At 33.3% G+C, this 23855-nt stretch overlaps 1 protein-coding gene across 1 annotated transcript; it reads left to right on the top strand.

Moving 5' to 3' along the window:
• Nucleotides 1-10633: 10633 nt before the first annotated feature.
• LOC122313692 lies at nt 10634-11221 on the top strand. Its single transcript, XM_043128872.1, has one exon. It carries the CDS (start codon nt 10634-10636, stop codon nt 11219-11221), a length of 588 nt encoding a protein of 195 aa, XP_042984806.1.
• Nucleotides 11222-23855: the final 12634 nt, after the last annotated feature.

The raw sequence follows: 23855 nt of genomic DNA, 5'->3' as shown, positions 1-23855 counted from the left end.
GCCACCGAGTCACCTTAATATAGAATAGTAAGGGCTTGTTTGGATGTTAGGTGAAATTCCTAACGTATCCCTGTGGACCACAAAATTGTCTACTAATTTCTTTGATCAAATATGTTAGATCTCAATTATCAAGATTATGAAACGAATCAAATACTTTAGAATAAAAAATCAACTTTGTAAGACATAAAGATTGGTTACGAATGACAACTCTTTAAAGAACTCTTTAAATATAAAACCCTATGGGGCAGCCAAACCCAGTAAAGTCAATCTTATTATTTGAAGAACAATTACAAGCAATCATCAATTGCAAAACCTTTGCAATTCGACTCTCTTACTTGCCTAGACAAACAACCCATTTGTCTTACACTGCAATAGCAGTCAGAATCTCTATCAATTTTCAAATGTTGACTTCCCTTCTGAAACTTCAGAGGCTGAAATCCAATTGATGTTACTTCACACTCAAAACACGATCACACTCAAGAAGAGATGAAAACCCCATGAAAATTCTCAAGTGCATTTTCTCACAGAAATGCTCAAAATATCCTCTCTAGAATTCGTGGCTCAAAACCCTTACTGAGATACAAAATCGAATCCCTTTAAGTATTAGGTCCGGAAAGAGTCCTAGTTGAAATATGATTCTACTGATAAGTAGAGACAGTCACGAGAACGTTTCCTGACGTGTTGCTGACGTTTTGCAATAAATCTTCACTGTAGTTTCTTATCTGTATTCAGTTTCAGGTCTTGATAATTGCAAACTCTAAGGAATTTGAAATTTATGTAATTGACTTATCTAAATAACCTTATAAACTTCTAGATAAACTCAATGTTGTTAAAGATAAAGTCATTTCTTATTTTACATTCATCCAAATTTAATCAAAAAATGATAAGATAAACTTTATCATTTAGTCATCTAATCCTAATCAATTTTTACCTCTACATTAAGAGTATCTCAATTCAACTTAATTTTAAATATCATCTAACATCTAAACACACTTGAATCTTTATCTAGACCAATTCCACTTGAGACTTCGTGAGACCCACTGACAAAATGCAGAAGAAAAAGCCAAACTTTTTCTCAATATTTCTCTTTTCTCTAAAAAAGTAACGGGAACATCGACATTCTCTCTATTTCTCTCCAAAAAGTAGCCGGACTCTCTTTATTTCTCTCCTCTATCAAAAAGTAATGGGAACGTCTTAGTTGAAATATGATTCTGCTGACAGGTAGAGGCAGTCACGAGAACGTTTCCTGAGGTGTTGCTGACGTTTTACAATAAATCTTCACTATAATTTTTTATCTATATTCAGTTTCAGGTCTTGATAATTACAAACTCTATGGAATTTGAAATTCATGTAACTGACTTATCTAAACAATCTTATAAACTTCTAGATAAATTCAATGTTGTTAAAAATAAAATCATTTTTTATTTTACATTCATCTAAATTTAATCAAAATATGATAAGATAAACTTTATTATTTAGTCATCTAATCCTAATCAATTTTTACCTCTACATTAAGAGTATCTCAATTCAACTTAATTTTAAATATCATCTAATATCTAAACACACTTGAATCTTTATCTAGACCAGTTTCACTTGAGACTTCGTGAGACCCACTGACAAAATGCAGAAGAAAAAGCCAAACTTTTTCTCAATATTTCTCTTTTCTCTAAAAAAGTAACGGGAACATCGACATTCTCTCTATTTCTCTCCAAAAAGTAGCCGAACTCTCTTTATTTCTCTCCTCTCTCAAAAAGTAATGGGAACCACTTACATTCTCTCTATTACTCTTTAATTCATGTCAAAAAGTAATGGGAACATAGACATTCTCTCTATTTCTCTTCAAAAAGTAGACGATCTCGCTACTTACATTCTCTCTATTACTCTTTAGTCCGTGTCGAAAAGTAATGGGAACATCGACATTCACTCTATTTCTCTTCAAAAAGTAGACAAACTCTCTTTATTTATCTTACCTCTCAAAAGGTAATGGGAACACTTACATTCTCTCTATTACTCTTTAATTCGTGTCAAAAAGTAATGGAAACATCGGCATTCTCTCTATTTCTCTTCAAAAAGTGGCCGAACTCTCTTTATTTCTCTTCTTTCTCAAAAAGTAATGGGAACCACTTACATTCTCTATTACTCTTTAATTCGTGGGACCCACTGACATTCTCTCTCTCTCTATTTCTCTTTTAATTCGTGAGAGTCGTGAGACCCACTTACTCTATTTCTCTATTCCTCTCCATTTCTCTTTCCTTAATTAGCAGATTTCAAGCAGTTCTCAAGTGGGAGGCAAATTTCTCATGAGAGAAGACTTTTAAGATAGGAAAAATTTATTTGTAAATATAATTAGGGGTATAAATTTTAACCGGTAAACTGAAAAACAGGATCGGACCGGACCGGTTGTGCCGGTTTTGAACCGGTCCGGTTCCGAACCAGTTTCATAAAATGAAAAACCGGCCGGAACCGGTCCGGTTTCGGTTCTGGCCTTTTTTAGACCGGACCGGCCCGGACCAGACCGGTACTATTTAATATGTGTATATTTTTTTATTTATTTAATGTTATATATTATATATTTTATATTATATATAATTTTTTATATATAATATATAATAATATAAATTATAATTATATATAAGATAGTGTTATTTTAATTTATAAAATAAAAGTTTAATCTCAAACATGAAAATTTAATTGATCATATGCTTTAAATATATAATATTATAAATATATATTATTTATTAATAACATTTTATCATAGATTCATAAGAAGTAAGAACCTAAAAAGAAAGAAAATCACTCAAATATTATTACTAAATTTTAATGGCCTAATACACTTAAAACTCTTTATATTTTTTTTGATAAGTACATAAGACATTAGTAAATAAATATAAATTATATATATTAGCATATAATTTATATAAAGCCATACCAAAGCTATACTAATAGCATAAATTTTTTATATAGCACTTTTTTTTTTTGCATAGCAGTCTTTTTATATAGTACTTTTTTTTTAAGTAGAATTTTTTGACATAGCAGTTTTTTTTTTTTTTTATAAACAGATTTTTTTATAATAAATATATATTTTATTAAAACCGGAAAACGGGACCGAATCGGACCGGAAACCGGTAAAACCGGAATACCGGTTTAGGAGGGTAATCAATGTGTAATCGGTTTTGAAAAATGTAAAACCGGTGCCTACCGGTTCGGTCCTAGATTTTGTCTAAAATCGGACCGAACCGGACCGGTTACACCCTTAAATATAATCGTGTACTAATCTATATATTAATTTAATATAATTAATTAAAAAATAAATTTTATTAAAAATAATATTAATTTAAATTTTAAAGATGAATGAATTAATATTAATATATAAATTAATACGTAACTTTATTTATATGTAACAAAACTCTTTAAGATATTGACGGATTACTTACTCTATACCCACCATCATCTCTTGTCTTGTCTTGTTTTGTTTTGTTTTGTTTTTTTTTTTTTCTTCAATTTCTTTAAGCCCAACTCATGGACCACCTAAACATGAGAACAAAAACTATATACCCTCGTTACGCAAAATAGATAATATCTATTTAGTGTTAAACAATGAAGATTTTAATTAATTCACTTGTTAATATTGTATGTATCCAAACATGGTCATAAAATATAAGGCCCTCTTTATTTTCACAAATCAACTCATTTAATCATTACAATTTTTTTAAACTTCCACACAAAATATAATTTTTTTTTAAATTTTAAAATAAAAATTATATTAAAAAATCATATTTTAATAATATTTTATTCAATTTTCAACTCTTACCTTATCTCATATGTGTAACCAAACAAGGCCTAAAAGAATTAAGGTTGTAACAGGTCCAGTTCGGTCCAGTTTTAGACAAAATCTTGGACTGAACTGATACGTACCGATTTTTTATTTTTTAAAACCGATTACGCACCGATTACCCTTATAAACGAATACTCCGATTTTATCAGTTTCTGGTCTGGTTCAATCCGGTTTTCCCGTTTTAATTGCAATAGTAAGTTTAGTTTATTATAACTATATATTAGTATTTGTTAATTGTTATAGTGAGTTTAGTTTATTATAACTATATTATTGATAGACTATATTAATAGTATTAGTATAATAACTTAGTATTAGTATTACTATATCATTATTTTATAAGTGATTATTTAGTATAATGATTTATATACTAATTTATATTAGTATTATTAATCTACTAATGTCTTATGTACTTATCAAAAAAATATTGAGAGTTTTAAGTTTATTAGGCCGTCAAAATTTAGTAATAATATTTGAGTGATTTTCTTTCTTTTTATGTTCTTACTTCTTATGATAAAATGTTATTAATAAATTATATATATTTATAATATTATATATTTGAAGCATATGATCAATTAAAGTTTCATATTTAGGATTAAACTTTTATTTTATAAATTATAATAACATTATCTTATATATAATTATAATTTATATTATTCTATATAAAAATTATATATAATATAAAATATATTATATATAATATTTAAAAATAAATAAATAAAATATTAAATAGAATCGGTCTGGTCCAAGCAAAAAATGTTCGGAACTGAAACTGGACCGGTTCCACCTAGGGGTGAAATCCAACCCATTCGGTGCGGTTTTTGGGCAAAACTGCTGCCGATCGACAAGAGAGGAAATGGTGGAGCAATCGACCATAACCGGTCGACGGGGAGGAGAACAACCATCTGTATTGACTTTGGCGGTTCTCTGACAGTTCACAGTAGGTTCTCGATTCCCCCTTAGCGGCATCGTTCATCTGAGAGAGTAGAGAGAGAGAGTTGTAAAGGGGAGAGAGAAAGAGAGAGAGAGAGAGAGGGTGAGAAACAGAGTATCGAAACAAGGAAGAAGAATGAAGAAGAAGATGACATATTATATAAACGAGATCGTTTGGTTTAATACCAAACAGAGCCATTCTATTTTTTTTTTTTTTTTGGCACCTTATAGATAAAACGACGCTATTTGGTTTAATAAGAAACGACGTGTTGAACCCAAGGTTTCAAATTTCGTATAATTATATATCTACACATGAATTTTGATGATAACAAATGAATTCAAATAATAAAGGAATCTCAAGTTCAAGCTGTCTATACAATAGAGTCAAGCACATCAAAGAACCAAGCATGAGCAACTAGGGAACAAGTTCACATTAAAATCATAGAGTAATGTTGTAAATCTCTTAAAAGTTTGAAATTAGGATTAAGGCTCAAAATTAATATTTTATCATAAAACATTAAAATATATTTTTCACCTGTGCATGAATATTTTGAAAATTAAATTTGAAAATTTTGAAAGATGATTGATTGTCATCTTTCACATGTGCATGACATGATTAAAGGTTTGAACTTTAAAAATATTAAAAATGATTGATTGTCATCTTTCATATGTGCATGCTTTATTTGAAAATTTTCAAAAGTGATTGATGTTTTTCTTGACTTATAGAAAAAGTAGATGATTTTATTTTAAAATTTTAAAAATATTAAAGATAATTGATTGTCATTTTTCACATATACATACTTTATTTGAATATTTTTAAAAGTAATTGATGCTTTCTTTAACTTATGCAAAAAGTAGATGATTTTGTTTGAAAATTTTGAAAAGCAAAGTGTGTTCCTTTTGTCATATGCAAAAAGTAAAAAGATTAGGTTTGAAAATTTTGAAAAGTGAATGATGTTGTTTTTAACATGTGAATCTTTTTAAATTTGAATATGAAGTCTCATATACATATAAATAGATCATTTGAGAGTTTCACATTCACAACACTAAGAGTATACAACATTTATTCAAAGCTTTCATTCTCTCTTCTCTAAACATTGAGCCTTAAACCTTGTTCATTTTTTAGAGAGATATAATTTGCGCTGTATTGTTCTTATTTCACTCATTGGTGAGTGTTTTCTGATAACCTACCTACTATCAGCTCTTATATCAGTAAAAAGTTATGTATAACCCTTGTGAGTGTAGAAAGTATTCTACACATAAAATAGTTGAATCACCACGTGTAAGGTGATTGTAAGTGTAGAAGGTGTTCTACATAGATCCTTTATAGCGGTGTTGTTCAAAGGTGTAATATGTTTCTATCTCTACATGAAGGAGATTCAATAGTAAATTCGGGGATCCTCAATGGGTATTTTGAGGTGAGGACGTAGGCAGTGTGACCGAACCTCGTTAACATATTGAGTTTGCTTCTCTCTTACCCTTATTCTTTATATTTATTGTTGTTTCGTATTTTCTTTATATTTTATATTGTGTATTTGGTTTATAATTATTAATTTTTTCAATATAACTCAATTCGCCCCCTCTTGTGTTAGTCATTTGGGTAACAATTGTATCAGAGTAAGGGCTCTATTATAAGATTAACTATCTTTTGAGTTAAGATCTTATAGCTAACATTGTAACTTCATTTGATGAATGTCAATCTAGCAGTCGGCTTCCACTCTTTTGTGGAGACAATTACTCATTCTGGAAAGTTAGAATGAGAATATTCCTTCAGGCTCAAGGTCAAGAAATATGGAAATGTATTGTAAATGGATCTTATATTCCAACAAAAGTGGTTGATGAAGTAAAAGTTAAAAAGAAAGAAGAAGAGTTTGATCGTGAAGATGATAGACTTTATACTTTGAATTTAACTGGTATGAATTTATTATATAATACTCTCAATGAAAATGAGTTTAATAGAATAATGATTTGCGTTACGGTAAAGGAAATTTGGGATAACTTGAAAGTTACTTATGAAGAAACTTCACAAGTCAAGGAATCAAAAATTTATATTCTTACTCATGAATATGAAATGTTTAAAATGAATGATGATGAATCTATTTCTAATATGTACACTCGTTTTACTAACATCATAAACAGTTTGACAGCTCTTGGTAAAGTTTATTCCAAGGTAGATATAGTAAAAAAAATTCTCAATTCTCTACCAAAACGATGGGAATCAAAAGTGACAGCAATTCTTGAAGTTGGAGAACTCAAGAGGCTCGAAGTAAATGAACTTATCGGGTCACTTATCACCCATGAGTATACATTGAAAAGAGGAGAAGAAGAAGGAAAGCCAAAAAAGAGCTTGACACTTAAAACTATTCTTCATGAAAGTGAAAGTGACGAAGATGAGGAAAATGACGACAAAAATGAAGAAGTTGCGATGATAACAAGAAGAATTAAAAGGTTTTTAAAGAAAAATAAAACTCCTTCGAGGAAATTTTTCAAAAAGTTTTTCAAAAAAGATTCAGGTAAAAATGACACTTTTATTTGTTATAAATGTAATAAGTCTGGTCATATCAAACCAGATTATCCTCTGTTAAAGAAAGATCAAAACAAGGGCAAGAAAGTAATGAAAACTACATGGGATGATGATTCAAGTAACTCAAATAGTGAAGCAAGCAATGAAGAATTAGCAAATCTTTGTCTTATGGCTAAAGATGACATTGAGGTAACAAATCTTAATAATATTGAAAATTCTTCATATGAAGAATTGTAAAATGTTTTAGAAGAGATATAAGAGGAATTTGAAAAATTGGGTATCAAGTATACTACTTTGAAAAAGAAAAATTCTTCTTTAACAAACGAAATTGATGTTTTTAAAAAAGAAAATATTATTTTGGAAGATGAAAATCTTGAGTTGAAAAAAAAGAAAACTGATTTAGCAAATATTATTGAAAACTTTAAGAATGGAAAAAGAAATTTTGAAAAGCTTCTTGGTAGTCAAAGATGTGTTTTTGACAAGACAGAAGTAGGATATATACTAAAACAAAAATACAAACATTATAAAAACTTTTTTGATAATCGTTCTAGATCAAAATCTAGTATTCAAAATTTTTTTCATAAAAATAATTTTGTCAAAGAAAAATACTATTATAATTACTCAAATTCTTTATATATGCCATATATTATTTGTAATTTTTATAATAGAAATGGTCATAATTATCATATTTGTCCTATTAGAAGAAAGCATACAATGACTATTAGAGCTATATGGGTACCTAAAAATCTTGTTTCTTATAATACTAATAAATGAAGGATCCAAAAAACTTGAGTACCAAGAAAAATATTTTTAATTGTTTTTATAAGTATACTTGAAGTCCTCCACAAGTAAAAACAAATGGTTTTTAGATAGTGGAAAGACACATGACGGGAGACAAGACTAAGTTTTTTGATCTTAGATCTAAATAAGAATGACACGTGACATTTGGAGACAACTCGAAAGGGAAGATCGTGGGAATATCTAAAATTGGTAATAAATCTTCTCTCATAATTGAAGATGTTCTACTTATTGAAGGTCTAAAATATAATCTTTTGAGCATAAGTCAATTATGTGATAAAGGATTTACAGTTACTTTCAAAATGGATAAGTGCATTATCTTGAATGATCATGATTGCAATGTTTGTTTTATTACTTTTAGAAACAATAATATTTATACAATCGATTTTAAAGAAATTACCTTACAATATGCTATTTATTTTTCAACTCAAAATGAAATTAGTTGACTATGACATAGAAGATTAGGTCCTGCCAACATGGAACTTATTTCCAAACTTTCAAAAGATGATCTTGTGAGAGATTTACCAAATGCAAATTTTCTTAAAGATAAAATTTGTAATGCATGTCAATTTGGTAAACAAACAAAAACTTTTTTAAAACCAAAAAATATATTTCCACTACTAAACCACTGCAACTGATACACATGGATCTTTTTGGACCAAATAGAGTTGTGAGTTTAGGAAGAAAATATTATGCATTTGTTATTTTTGATAATTTATCTAGATATAATTATCTTTCTTGCTCATAAAGATAAGACATTGATGCAGGATATGGATACAAGCGTCAACGTGGTAGCTGCATGCCATAGCTCTTGCTCAACCAATTAGCAGAATGAGGGCGGGACTCCAGCCATGCATCACGTCGGAAATTGGGCGTTAAGAATTCTTTCTGTTTACTAAGATTTCCGTTGATTTGCTTTGTGTTTATTTTGTTTCCTTTCCTCAAGTATTAGCCTTAACAATTACCTACCTTCCTTTTATGGTTTCGGTATATAGTTTGTTCTCAATGTATTGTGAGAGATAATGAACATTTGAATAAGAATTGAGGATCACTATTTTTTTCAGAAAAATTGCATCATTAAGGAAAGACACAACTCTTCCGTTTAATTCATTTTCAAGTTTCCGTGTGTTCTGTTTCTCATTCACGTTTTCTACTACGCCATATTGGTATTAGAGCCAGGTTTTACCTAGCTTGATGGCGAGAGACAATACCAACGAGGAGGAACATGGCATGCAGGCTGTTTGGGCAGCCGTTAACGCTCAAGACCAGAGGAACCAACAATGCTTTGAAGGAATTGAGTGTATGTTGTGAGAAATCCAGATAGCCACCACAGGCGTTCATGTTGGCGAAAATGAAAATAGAGATGGGGAAGGCCCAAACCATCCAAGAGGAGATCGTAATGCTGCGCATCGATGGAGGAATCAAGCACCAAATGACTCTTCTAGTGATGAGGAAGTAGAGGGGTTTGCTCGTGGAAACCATGAGGCTAGGAGGGTTCTGGACAACAACAACAATTTTAGAATTAAGATTGACTTGCCTTGTTTTAACCGGCACCTTCACGTTCAGAGTTTTCTCGACTGGATGCTTGAGGTAGAGAATTTCTTTGACTATATGCAAATTCCAGAGGCCCAACAAGTCAAGTTGGTTGCTTATAAATTGCGTGGTGGTGCTTCGGCTTGGTGGGAGCAGATGCAAAACAACAGGAGGAGACAAGGCAATTGATCTGTATGTGAATGGTCCAAGATGAAGCGACTGATGAGGCTAGATTTTTACCTCCAGACTACGAGCAAATTCTCTACCGACAATACCAAAATTGCAAGCAAGCAAGGGGCAAGGATCGTAAGCAATTACACAAAAGAATTTTACCGATTGAATGCTCGTAATAATCTTTCATAAACAAAGGGACAACAAATTGCAAGATATATGGGGGGTTTGCGCTTAGCCATCCAAGACAAAGTATCCCTGCACACCGTGTGGTCCCTGTCGAAGGCAGTTAATTTGGCTATGAAGATTGAGATGCAATTGGCCAGGCCAACACCGAGAACACTGACTCAAGCGCCACAAGCAAAACCTGCTATCCAACAACAACAATCCAATGACTCATGACCATATAGCAGATTCCAAAAGGGAGAAAGTAGCACTCAAAATACGAAGACCCCAGTACACAAAGAAGGGGAAGGTAATAACCCGTATGTGAGACCCACAACTGGGAAATGTTTTCGGTGCAATCAACCAGGGCATCGATCCAATGAGTGCCCCACACGACGTTCGCTTCATGTAATAGAAGAAGGAGAGGATGATTCAAGGGAAGGGGACACCAGTGATGATGATGCAGTCAAGGAACTTGTTGAAGGGGATTAAGGAGAATTAGTTAATTGTGCCATTCAAAGAATTTTGCTAGCGTCGAAACTAGAAGAGAGAAGCCAGCGACACTCAATTTTCAAGACAAGTGCACCATTAACAACAAGGTATGCAATGTGATAATTGACAGTGAAAGTTGCAAGAACATCGTATCTAAGGCCCTTGTGAATGCATTATAATTGAAGATGGATAAACATCCACACCCTTATAAGATCAGCAGGATCCAAAAGGGGGCTGAGACTAGGATCAGTAATGTCTACCATGTTCCTTTCTCCATCGGAAAGTATTACAAGGATGAGGCTATATGCGAAGTGGTTGATATGGACGCGTGCCATATTCTACTTGGGAGGCCTTGGCAATTTGACGTAGATGCCACTTACAAGGGGCGTGAAAACATTTATTCATTTTGGTGGCAAGACCGAAAGATCATCTTGATGCCCCTAGGAGACAAAGAAACCAACTTCTCACAGGTTAAAGAGAAAAACACTCTATTTACAATCAATGAACACCAATTCCTGGCAGAAGCAAAGGAAACAGGGGAGATATGGACTTTGGTTGTGAAAGGGGAAGAAGAGAATCACTTCCACGATGTGCCTCCACAAGTGCAGTATCTTTTGACTGACTTTGAAGGTCTCACACCACTAGAGCTACCTGAGGGGCTACCACCAATGCGTAATGTCCAACATCACATTGACTTGATACCCAGGGCAGGTTTGCCAAACTTGCCACATTATAGGATGAGCCTAAACAAGCACCATATTCTGCAAGGCTAGGTGGAGGACCTCCTTCTTAAGGGGCTGATCAGGGAAAGCATGAGCCCATGCATGGTACCCGCGCTACTTACGCCAAAGAAAGATGGGAGTTGGCGGATGCGTGTGGATAGCCATGCTATCAATAAAATAACGGTAAAATACCGGTTTCCCATTCCTCGTTTAACTGATTTGTTAGACATGCTTGCAAGGTCCAACATTTTTTCAAAGCTTGGTTTATAGAGTGGGTATCATCAAATAAGGATACGCCCAGGAGATGAATGGAAGACAACTTTTAAAACAAAAGAAGGCTTGTACGAGTGGTTGGTTATGCCGTTTGGTCTCTCAAACGCACCAAGCACTTTTATGCGCGTGATGCACGAAGTCCTCAAGCCTTTTCTCGAGAAGTTTGTGGTGGTTTATTTTGATGACATTCTTATCTACAACCATAGTGAGGATGATCACCTGAGTCACCTAAGGGAAGTCCTTTTAGTATTGTCCCAACACAAACTATACATTAATCTGAAAAAGTGCACGTTCTTGAGCAATAGCTTGTTATTTCTCGGTTTTGTGGTGAGTGCTGAGGGGATTTATGTGGATGAGGGGAAGGTGCGCGCAGTTCGAAACTGGCCAACGCCCACCACTATTACTCAAGTTCGTAGCTTCCATAGCTTGGCCACTTTTTATCGCAGATTCATAAGGAATTTCAGCTCATTAGTGGCCCCCATCACAGAATGCATGACGAAGGGACGTTTCGTGTGGGGGAAGGAACAAGAAGAAAGTTTTAACAATATTAAAGTGAGGATGTCCACTGCACTTGTACTAGCCCTCCCCAACTTTGATAAACTATTTGAGGTAGAATGCGACGCCTTTGTGGTCGGAATAGGAGCTGTTTTGTCCCAAAAGGGGCGCCCAGTGGAATTCTTTAGTGAAAAGCTAAACGAGGCCAGGCGGAAATGGACCATTTACAAGCTAGAATTCTATGCAGTCATACAGTCATTAAAACATTGGGAACATTATTTGATTCAGCAAGAGTTTGTCCCCTATAGCGACCATCATGCTCTCAAATTCATAAACACTCAAAAAAGTTTGAATCGCATGCATGTTAGGTGGGTCGGTTTCTTGCATAAGTTCACCATGGTACTCAAGCACAAGTCAAGATAGCAGAATAAAGTGGCTGACGCTCTTAGTCGAGCATCCATGCTCATCACAATGAGGACTGAGATCATAGGTTTCAAACAGCTCAAAGACATGTATGCCGACGATGAGAATTTTGTTGAAATATGGAAGAAATGTGCTCTGAAGCATCCAACTTCAGATTTTCATTCCTCGAACTTCGATGCGTGAACACCTCATTCGTGAGCTGCAGGGAGGCGGGTTGGGGCGCCATGTGGGTCGAGACAAAACCATCTCAATGGTGGCTGAGAGGTATTTCTGGCCTCAGTTGAGAAGAGATGTTGGGAGGTTTGTACAAAGATGTTCGGTCTATCAGGTGAAGAAAGGTTAGTCGCAAAACACAGGGTTGTACACACTACTACCGATACCTCAGAATATTTGGGAGGACCTAAGCATGGACTCTGTGCTTGAACTTCAACATACTCAATGAGGCCCTGATTTGATCTTTGTAGTGGTGGACAGATTTTCTAAGATGGCGCATTTTATCTCTTGCCGAAAGACTTCCAATGCATCAGGTGTGGCTTACTTATTGTTTTAGAGAAATTGTCCGCTTGCACGGCGTACCTAAGACAATTACTTCTGACCGCAACACCAAATTCCTTAGCCATTTTTGGATCACGTTGTGGAAGAAATTTGGGACTTCTCTTAAATATAGCAGTATCTGTCACCCACAAACTGATGGTCAAACTGAAGTGACCAACCGAACACTTGGCAACATTTTGCGTTGTGTCTCTGGGGATAAGTCGAAACAATGGGACTTGAGTCTTCCGCAAATTGAATTTGCATTCTGTTGCCTAGATGACTAGCACAAGAGGGGGGGTGAATTGAATTGTATTAAAAAAAATAACAATTATAAATCAAATATATAATATAAAATATAAACAAAATATGAAATAACAATAAATATAAAGAGTAAGGGTAAGAGAGGAGCAAACTCAGTATGTTAACGAGGTTCGGCCCCACTGCCTACGTCCTCGCCTTAAGCTACCCCTTGAGGATTCCCAAATTCACTATTCAACCTCCTTCAGGTGGAGATAGAAACCTATTACACCTTTGAACAACACTGCTACAAAGGATCCGTGTAAAACACCCTCTACACTTGCAATCACCTTACACGTGGTGATTCAACTATTCCCCGTGTAGAATACTTTCTACACGCACAAGGGTTATACACACCCTTTTTCTGATACAAAAGCTGATAGTGGGTAGATTATCAGAAAACACTCCTCAATGAGTGAAATAAGAACAATACAGCGCAAACTATATCTCTCAAAATGAACAAGGATTAAGGCTCAATGCTTAGAGAAGAGAGAATGAAAGTTTTGAATGAATGTTGTATGCTATTGGTGTTGTGAATGTGAAGCTCTCAAATGATCTATTTATAGGCATATGAGACTTCATATTCAAATTTAAAAAGATTCACATGTCAAAGACAATATCATTCATTTTTTCAAAAAATTCAAATAAAAGGTTATTCTTTTTCAATTGTCAAAGACAACATCATTCCCTTTTTCAAAAAAATCAAACCTAATATTTTACTTTTGGCATATGACAAAATGAGCACACTTTCCTTTTCAAAAAATTCAAACCTAATCTTTTACTTTTTGCATATGACAAAAGAAGCACACTTTCCTTTTCAAAAAATTCAAATCTAATCTTTTACTTTTTGTATATGACAAAATGAGCACACTTTACTTTTCAAATTTTTCAAACAAAATCATCTACCTTTTGTATAAGTCTAAAAAAGCATCAATCACTTTTGAAAATATTCAAATAAAACATGCACATGTGAAACATGATAATCAATCATCTTTAATATTTTCAAAGTTCAACCCTTTAATCAAGGCATGCACATGCAAAAGATGACAATCAATCATCTTTCAAAATTTTCAAATTTAATTTTCAAAAATATTCATGCACATGTGGAAAATGTATTTTAATGCTTTATGATAAAATATTAATTTTGAGCATTAATCCTAATTTCGAATTTTGAAGAGATTTACAACATTACTCTATAATTTTAATGTGAATTTGTTCCCTTCTTGCTCATGCTTGTTTCCTTGATGTGCTTGACTCCATTGTGTAGACAACTTGAGCTTGAGACTTCTTTATTCTTTGAATTCATTTGTTATCATCAAAATCTATGTGTAAATATATAATTACACAAAACTTGAAATCTTGGGTTCAACAATCTCCCCCTTTTTGATGATGACAAATACTTGATAGAACCTGAAACCTGTATTAATACTTAAGCTCCCCCTGAAAATGTGCGTTAGTTTTTCAAGCAAAAGTATAAATATAATTCCAAATATATATAATAAGTTTAGCAATTCAAACAATGTTAATGTTCTAGTCTAACACTTCTCCCCTTTTTGGCATCATTAAAAAGGATCCGCAACAAGTAAATGGACTTGAAGAAAACGGTGCGTTAGTAGACACTGTAGATAAATAAATAAATTTCATCCGTCCGTGACCCGACAAGTGCGGCTAAAGATTTGAAAAAATCGTCTGATGTTATTGACAAACGAGATTGAAGGCTCCGAGTTTCTAAAAAATGTCATTTTCACCGATCGGGAAAAAAATATATTACTTTTTGACTTGGATGATAGCTTGTCTTATTCTTTATGCTATCTCTATAAAATCAATCCTGAAGTTCATCCAATCCGCATCAAGTTTTTATCTCATCTCTATAACTCATCTGCATTCCTTCAACATTCTCGTTTTAAGCCTTCTATTATTTTCTCAATGGCTCATTCTTCTAACATTTCTCTAGATCCATCCATAAGGCATTCTGCATCTCAACCTCCTGTCCTTTCTGCAGCTACCATTGGTGCCATGTTGCAGCAGAAAAATAATAATCTGACTAATAAGTCAGATTCTGATGCTATTTATGACTTGGTGAGTCTTGGAACTCGCTACTCTTCCTTTATTGTTGCTTTTTCTCAGCGGCTACAAGCCAAAAATCATGAAGTTGAAAAGCTCAAAGAACAAATTGTTGTACTTCAACGAATTGTTCAAGAGTCTCACACAAGGGAAGGAATCATTCGGCAGAAGAATAAATAGTTGAAATCTTTATTAGATTCTTCATTCCGCTTGCCGGTTCCCATGGATAAGAATGACATGATATTGCATGAAGAGAATGAGCGTCTCAAACATGAGGCTAAGAATCTCAAGTTTATGTAAAAGTATTTAAAAATCTATCTCTATTTTTATTGACTCTAGTCTATCTTTTAAGACATATTCATAGCATGCATCATACATATTTCTCTTCTGATCATACATAATCTATCTTCTGGTAAAGGCTTTGTGAAAATATCTGCTAACTGATCGTGTGTGTTTGTGAATTCTAGTACTATATCGTCTTTCTGCACATGATCTTGAAGAAAATGATATCTTATTTCAATATGCTTAGTTCTAGAATGTTGTATTGGGTTCTTTGAAAGACTTATAGCACTTGTATTATCACATTTGATTGGAATGTGATTATACATGAGTTTAAAATCTTCAAGTTGTTGCTTCATGTAGAGAACTTGAGCACAACAACTACCCGCAGCAACATATTCTGCCTCAGCAGTAGATAGTGCAACAGAATTTTATTTTTCACTAAACTAGGAAACTAGTGCATAACCTAAGAAATGGCATGCTCCGCTAGTGCTTTTTCGATCTATTTTACAGCCAGCATAATCTGCATCTGTATAGCTGATTAGATCGAAAGATGTGTGCTTAGGGTACCATAACCCTAGGTTAATTGTACCACTAAGATATCTAAGAATGCGCTTAATTGCAATTGAATGTGATTCTTTTGAAGATGATTGAAAGCGTGCACATAAGCACACACTAAACATAATATCTGGTCTACTGGCTGTTAAATATAATAAGCTACCAATCATACCTCGATATATTTTCGAGTCAACTGGTTTACCGGATTCATCTTTATCAAGTTTAGTTGATGGGCTCATTGGTGTTCCAATTTCCTTAGCATTTTCCATCCCAAACTTCTTCAGTAATTCCTTAATATATCTTGATTGATTGATGAATGTCTCACTTTTTGCTTGCTTAATTTGCAATCCGAGAAAGAATGTAAGTTCTCCCATCATGCTCATCTCAAATTCTTCCTGCATAGTCTTAGCAAAAACTTGACACATATTTTCATTAGTAGCACCGAATATTATATCATCAACATAAATCTAAATCAAAAGAATATCACCATTTTCATATTTAATTAAAAGAGTTGTATCGATTTTTCCTCTTGAAAACCTTTTTCAATCAAGAAACCACTAAGTCTTTCGTACCAAGCTCTAGGAGCTTGTTTAAGTCCATATAGTGCTTTTGTGAGTTTGAAAACATGATTTGGGGAAATATGATTTTCAAAACCTGGAGGTTGCTCGACATATACCTCTTCATTTATAAAACCATTTAAGAAAGCACTTTTAACATTTATTTGAAAAAGTTTGAAATCTTTATAACAAGCATATGCAAGTAGCATTCGAATAGCTTCTAATCTTGCGACAGATGCATATGTCTCATCATAATCGATTCCTTCTTCTTGATTAAAACCTTGGGCTACAAGTCGAGCCTTATTTCTAGTAATGACTCCGAACTCATCTTTCTTGTTTCTAAAAACCCATTTTGTTCCAATAATAGTATGATTTTTGGGTCTAGGAACAAGTGTCCAAACATCATTTCTTTCAAATTGATTCAACTCTTCTTGCATAGCTAGAATCCAAGATTCATCAAGAAGTGCGTCATCAATATTTTTGGGTTCAATTTGAGATAGAAAAGCAGTATGATTGCAAATATTTCTAAGAGATGATCGAGTACTTACACCTTGTGAAGGTTCTCCCAAAATTTGTTCCACTGGATGATCTTTCACAAATTTCCACTGTTTGGTTGCATCTTGTATTAAATTTTGATGATCTTTCCTGATGGCTCCATGTTAAACTTCCTCTATTGTTTTCTCTTTGTTGAGATTGAAACTTTCCGTGTTATTTATACCTCCTGTTTTTTCATCAATAGATTTCTTGAAGAGTGAAGAATTAGATTCATCAAATACTACATGCATAAATTCTTGTATAGTTAAAGTCTTTTTATTGAATACTCTATAAGCTTTACTATTAGTAGAATACCTGAGAAAGATATCTTCATCAGATTTTGCATCAAATTTGCCTAAATTATCTCTGTCATTCAAAATAAAACATTTGCATCCAAATACATGAAAGTAACCAATGCTGGGCTTTTTCTCATTCCAAAGCTCATAGGGGGTTTTATCTAACTTAGACCTTAGTATAACTCTATTTATAACCTAACATGCAGTACTTACCGCTTTGGCCAAAAAATAACTAAGCAAGTTGTTCTCATTGAGTATTGTTCTTGCCATCTTTTGAAGGGATCTATTTTTCCTCTCTACTACCCCATTTTGTTGAGGAGTTCGAGGAGCAGAAAAATTATGCACAAAACCATTTTCATCACAAAATGTTTCAATATTTTTATTAACAAACTCTTTTCCCCTATCACTTCGGATACTTGAAATAGTATAGCCCTTTTCATTTTGAATTCTCTTGCATAACTTGGTAAAGGCATTATGTGCCTCATCTTTATGAGCAAGAAAGATGACCCAAGTATATCTAGAGAAATCATCAACAATAACAAATGTATAATATTTTCCACCTAGACTTGCAACTCTATTTGGTCCAAAAAGATCCATGTGTATCGGTTGCAATGGTCTAGTAGTAGAAATATGTTTCTTAGTTTTAAAAGAAGTTTTTGTTTGTTTACCAAACTGACATGCATCACAAATTTTGTCTTTAAGAAAATATGTTTTTGGTAAACCTCTCACAAGATCATTTTTTGAAAGTTTGGAAATAAGTTCCATATTGACATGACCTAGTCTTCTATGCCATAACCAACTAGTTTCATGTTGAGCTGAAAAACAAATTGCATCTTGTGGGATAATTTCTTCAAAATCGATTGTATAAACATTGTTATTTCTAAAAGCAATAAAACAAATATTATAATCATGATCATTCAAAATAATGCATTTATCCATTTTGAAAGTAACTGTAAATCCTTTATCACATAATTGACTTATGCTCAAAAGATTATGTTTTAGACCTTCAACAAGTAGAACATTTTCAATTATGAGAGAAGATTCATTACTAATTTTACCTATTCCCACGATCTTCCTTTTCGAGTTGTCTCCAAATGTCACGTGTCCTTCTTCTTTAGATCTAAGATCAAAGAACTTAGTCTTGTCTCCCGTCATGTGTCTTGAACATCCACTATCTAAAAACCATTTGTTTTTACTTGTGGAAGATTTCATGCATACCTATAAAAACAATTAAAATGATTTTCCTTGGTACCCAAGTTCTTTGGGTCCTTTATTTATTAGTATTAGAAGAAACAAGATTTTTAGGTACCCATATGGTCCTAATAGTCATTGTATGATTTCTTCTGATAGGACAAGTATGATAATTATGACCATTTCTATTACAAAAATTGCAAATAGCATGTGACATATATGAAAAACTTGAATGATTATAATAATATCCTTTTTTGACAAAATTATTTTTATGAAAAGAATTTTGAATATTAGTCTTTGATGTAGAATGATTATCAAAAAATTTTTTATAAGGTTTGTATTTTTGTTTTGGCATATATCTCAAACCTGCCTTGTCAAAAACACATCTTTGACTACCAAGAAGTTTTTCAAAATTTATTTTTCCATTCGTAAAGTTTTCAACAATATTTTCTAAATCGGTTTTCTTCTTATTCAATTCAAGATTTTCATCTTTCAAAATGATACTTTGTTTTCTTAAAATTTCAATTTCGTTTGTTAAAGAAGAATTTTTCTTTTTCAAAGCAGTATACTTGATACCCAATTTTTCAAATTCCTCATATACATCTTCTAAAATATTTTGCAATTCTTCATATGAAGGATATTCAATATTATCAATATTTGTTACCTCAATGTCATCTTTAGCCATAAGACAAAGATTTGTTGATTCTCCATTACTTGCTTCACTATCTGAACTACTTGAATCATCATCCCATGTAGCTTTCATTATTTTCTTGCCATTGTTTCGATCTTTCTTTAGCAGAGGACAATCTGGTTTGATATGACCAGGTTTATTGCATTTATAACAAATTAAAGTGTCATTTTTACCTGAATCTGGTTTGAAGGATTTCTTCGGAAGAGTTCTATTTTTTTTCAAGAACCTCTGAATTCTTCTTGTTATCATCGCAACTTCTTCATCTTTATCGTCATTTTCCTCATCTTCATCACTTTCACTTTCATGAGGAACAACTTTAAGTGCTACGCTCTTCTTTGGCTTTCCTTCTTCTTCTCCTCTTTTCAATGTGTACTCATAGGTGATAAGTGACCCGATGAGTTCATTGACTTCGAGCTTCTTGAGGTCTCTAGTTTCAAGAATCGCTGTAACTTTTGATTCCCAACGTTTTGGTAAAGAGTTAAGAATTTTTCTTACTATCTCCACCTTGGAATAAACTTTGCCAAGACCTGTCAAGCTGTTTATGATGCTAGTAAAATCAGGCCTGAACACCCGACCCGACCCGACCCGAAAATGCAAGATTCCGACCCGACCCGAACATAGAGGATGTCAAAGTAGCCAGTTCCGAACCGATCAAATTAACCGATTAGCCGATCCGATTTTTTTCGGAAATTAACCGATTAACCGATTACCCGGTTTTTTTTTTTTTTTTCTCTCTCTCTCTCTCTCTCTCTCTCTCTCTCTCTCTCTTCCTCTCTCTCTTCTAAGGATTACCCACATGTTGTTCTTTGTCAATGCATTAAATCAATCCATCTTTATCATTTTTTATTGATGTTATAGACTCTAACAAGTAACATGGTTCATTTTTGTGTTAAACTTGCTCTTTTAAGGCTTTTGTTTTGGTCCTTGGGTTTTATTTTATCAACGATATGTGTGTTTATTTGTCAATATCAAAAAACATATTTTAAAATAATACAAGATATACTTGAAGGCTTTTTTTTTTTTTTTTTAGGAAATATGCATCCTGTTATCATTTCATTCATAGTTCAATAATATTGGAATACTTTGAAGGCTTCATTGAAATAAATATAGCAGTTTTATCAACTATAGAAAAAAAAAAAATGATGCACTATAACCCAATAAACTAAAAATAGCTCATAAAGCTGAAATACATTGTTCTAGTTAACAATTAGTCTTAGAATGCAAGAGAAAACAAAATCTTGCATTATGCCTAACTTCCAAACAAAAATTTCCAGTTTTTTCTCCTTAACATCATTCTATTCCTACTTTTGTTGCAAACTTCCAAGTGTGATGGCTTCATAACACCATTTGGTAAGCTTATCTCATCATAAACCTACATGGGCAATTCAGAATGGCATAAATGAGTCAATGATCAATAGCCAGCATATATGGAAAACGATCAAATAAGGAATTTCAATAATCACCATGAGTTCAAGTTCAAAAAATTCAAGTAATCTTCAATCGGCCTCATTCAAAATATTCATCAAAGTCATCTCTACATGGAAAAAAAAATTATATTAAAAATATAATTAATTGAAATGATTATATGAAAATATTATTCAAATATGAATCTTACCAGTTTCTAACTTGTAACTTTCCGCATCTTCCATTACATCTTGGGAGTCATAATTAACGGAGGGAGCCATCAACCAATTTTGTGTGCAAATAAGAGCTTCAACTGTTGCAGGGGCCAATGAGCTACGGAATGAATCTAAGACACGACCTCCAACGCTAAATGCCGACTCGGAAGCAACAGTAGTTATGGGAATAGCTAATACATCTCGAGCTATATTGGCAAGGATCGGAAAATTGATTGAATTCATCTTCCACCATGTTAAAATATCAAAGTTTGACGTCAATCCTTCAAGGCTCCCCATAAAATATCGATCCAACTCTGATTTGGACTCTACGACACCCTTTGATGCTTGATAGTGTCGATACATACTGTAAATATCTGCATCATCATAAGACGTTGTGTTGCTTTGAGTTTCATCAACACTTGAACTTACATTAGATTTTGAATACTGTTTATACATCTTCTCAATCATCCTCCTTAACCTTGTAACAAGCTCAAAAGCTCGCTCATGGCCAAGAAAACCTGTAAACCAAAACTCCAAAACTTCCAACTTGGCGCGCGGATCAAGAATAGCCGCAATAAATAAGATTTTGTTTACTTTCTCAAAATTTTCCCAATACTTATCATATTTCATAAGCATCCTCTCTGACATAGTTTTCAACATATCATCATCACCCACAGAAAATTTGATCAAATGGTTATAGATTGAAGCTATTTCTCTCATAAACAAATGTGAAGTTGCATAAGTTGAGCCTGAAATTTGCAAGGTGACGTCGTAAAAAATCTTCAAAAATTGTACAAAAACCTTGACAATTTTCCAATCATCTAAAGTTGGTGGTCCTTCTCCAACCTCACGTAAATGCTGGCCAAACTGATTGTCTTCATCCTGCATCACCTCAAAAGCGGCATAATACTTGAGAGCCGCACTCAACATCAGATAGGTTGAGTTCCATCTAGTTGGAACATCAAGAGAAAGAAGTGCACCACCCAAGATATTTTGTCTCTCCGCGCATGACTTGAAATTATCAAGTCTTGCAGGAGAAGACTTCACATATTTCACAGCATTTCAAATTTTCACAATTGATCCATCAATTTCTTTCAAGCCATCATGGACAATAAGATTCAAAATATGTGCACAACATCTAATATGCATAAGGTCATTGTCTAATACCAAACAATCTCTAAGTTTGGTAATCTTCCTCAAATAATCAATAGCCGTAGTATTAGAAGATGCATTGTCTACTGTGATTGTAAATATCTTCTTTATGCCCCATCTAAGTATAGATGACTCAATCTCTCTTCCTATTGTTGTCCCTTTATGATTAGGAACTTTCATAAAACCAATAATTCTTTTATGCAAGACCCAATCATCATCAATAAAATGTGATGTTATGCACATATAATTAAGATTTTGCACTGATGTCCACATGTCAGTAGTGATGCAAATCTTATAATCAGATGCCATGAATATGTCCTTTAACTTGTCTTTTTCTAACAAGTACATTTTCATACAATCTCGCATAACAGTAATGCGAGAGGGAATTGGAAATCTAGGCTCAACTGTAGACATAAAGTCTTTAAATCCCTGTTTCTCTACAAATCTAAATGGTAGCTCATCCACAATTATCATCTTAGCTACCGCTAGCCTTATTTTCTGCTCATTATACTTGGTAGGTCCAAAACTAGGACTGCTAGTTGTACCATCCACCCCATCCCTTCTAGGTCCAGTCGTTTTTGATTGGGGGTTAACCTTTCCAATCTCAATAAAGGCCTTACAATTGTCATTATGGTACCTCAAGGATGAAGTACCTTGTTTTTTAGAATGACATAATAAAACCTTACCACAGTAATTGCATGTAGCTTTGTGAATATTGGGGTCTCCTTCCTCAATCCTAGAAAAATGAAGCCATACATCCGATCTACCCCGAGATCTTTTGATAGGAGGGCGAACATTAGAAGGAGTAGTTGTAGGGAGAGAGCTATCCAAATGATCATGAGGAGTAGTTGTAGGTAGAGAGCTATCCAAATGAATTACATCAGGGGTTGATTCAGACCCTGACGAAGGCATAGCAGCACTAGATTCCACAACTGCAATTTGAGATAAAGAAAGCATTATTAAATTATTAATCACATTGCATAGCAGCACCCAGTTCTTGTGTGCAAATAAATCACTCCAAAACAATAGAGACGACTTAAATTAAATTAATAATATTAATTATCTCTCCGTATGAAAAAAATTACTATCCATTTTGGCGAAAGCTAACTATATATATTTTCCATAAAGTAGTTTTCTTATTAATAGTTAATCATATATTTTCGAATGTTAAAGGCCCAAGAATAGATCCACTGCATTGTGTGCAACATGTTGAATTGTTGATAGGCATTGTCACTAGGCTTCAGGGTCTACCCCCCATAAGTCTATTCAGTGTAAAAACTGAGCATTTGACACTGTAAACTTTGCTACTGATTGAAAAGTTATAAAAACATGCAGGTCTGTTGCAAATGGAGCTCTAAAATGGCTGAAAGACAATCTTTAGACTTGATACATTTATTAGGAGTGATGAAAACTCACTGACACTTACCCTGTGCACCAACCAAGTTAGCTCTGGATTTGTCTACTTCCAAAAAATTCGAAGTCATTTGCTTCATAGATTACAAAAGCTTCTCAGCATCGTACTACATAGATGGAAGTGCAGTCTAGTGGATATTCTTTATTTATTTTACTTGTAAATTTTTGTTACTTGGAAAACTAATAGGAATTTTACCTCTGGCGTATATTCCATTGTATTCGTAGAGCTAGCAAGTGTTGTAAAACTGGGAATCGTGGTTAAGATTTACATATATCTTGAAAGTTCATATTCACTCTAAGCGAGAACCT

Source organism: Carya illinoinensis, chromosome 6, assembly GCF_018687715.1.
Source record: "Carya illinoinensis cultivar Pawnee chromosome 6, C.illinoinensisPawnee_v1, whole genome shotgun sequence".
Taxonomy (NCBI): Eukaryota; Viridiplantae; Streptophyta; class Magnoliopsida; order Fagales; family Juglandaceae; genus Carya; species Carya illinoinensis.
This window is presented reverse-complemented; position numbering and strand designations above follow the sequence as displayed.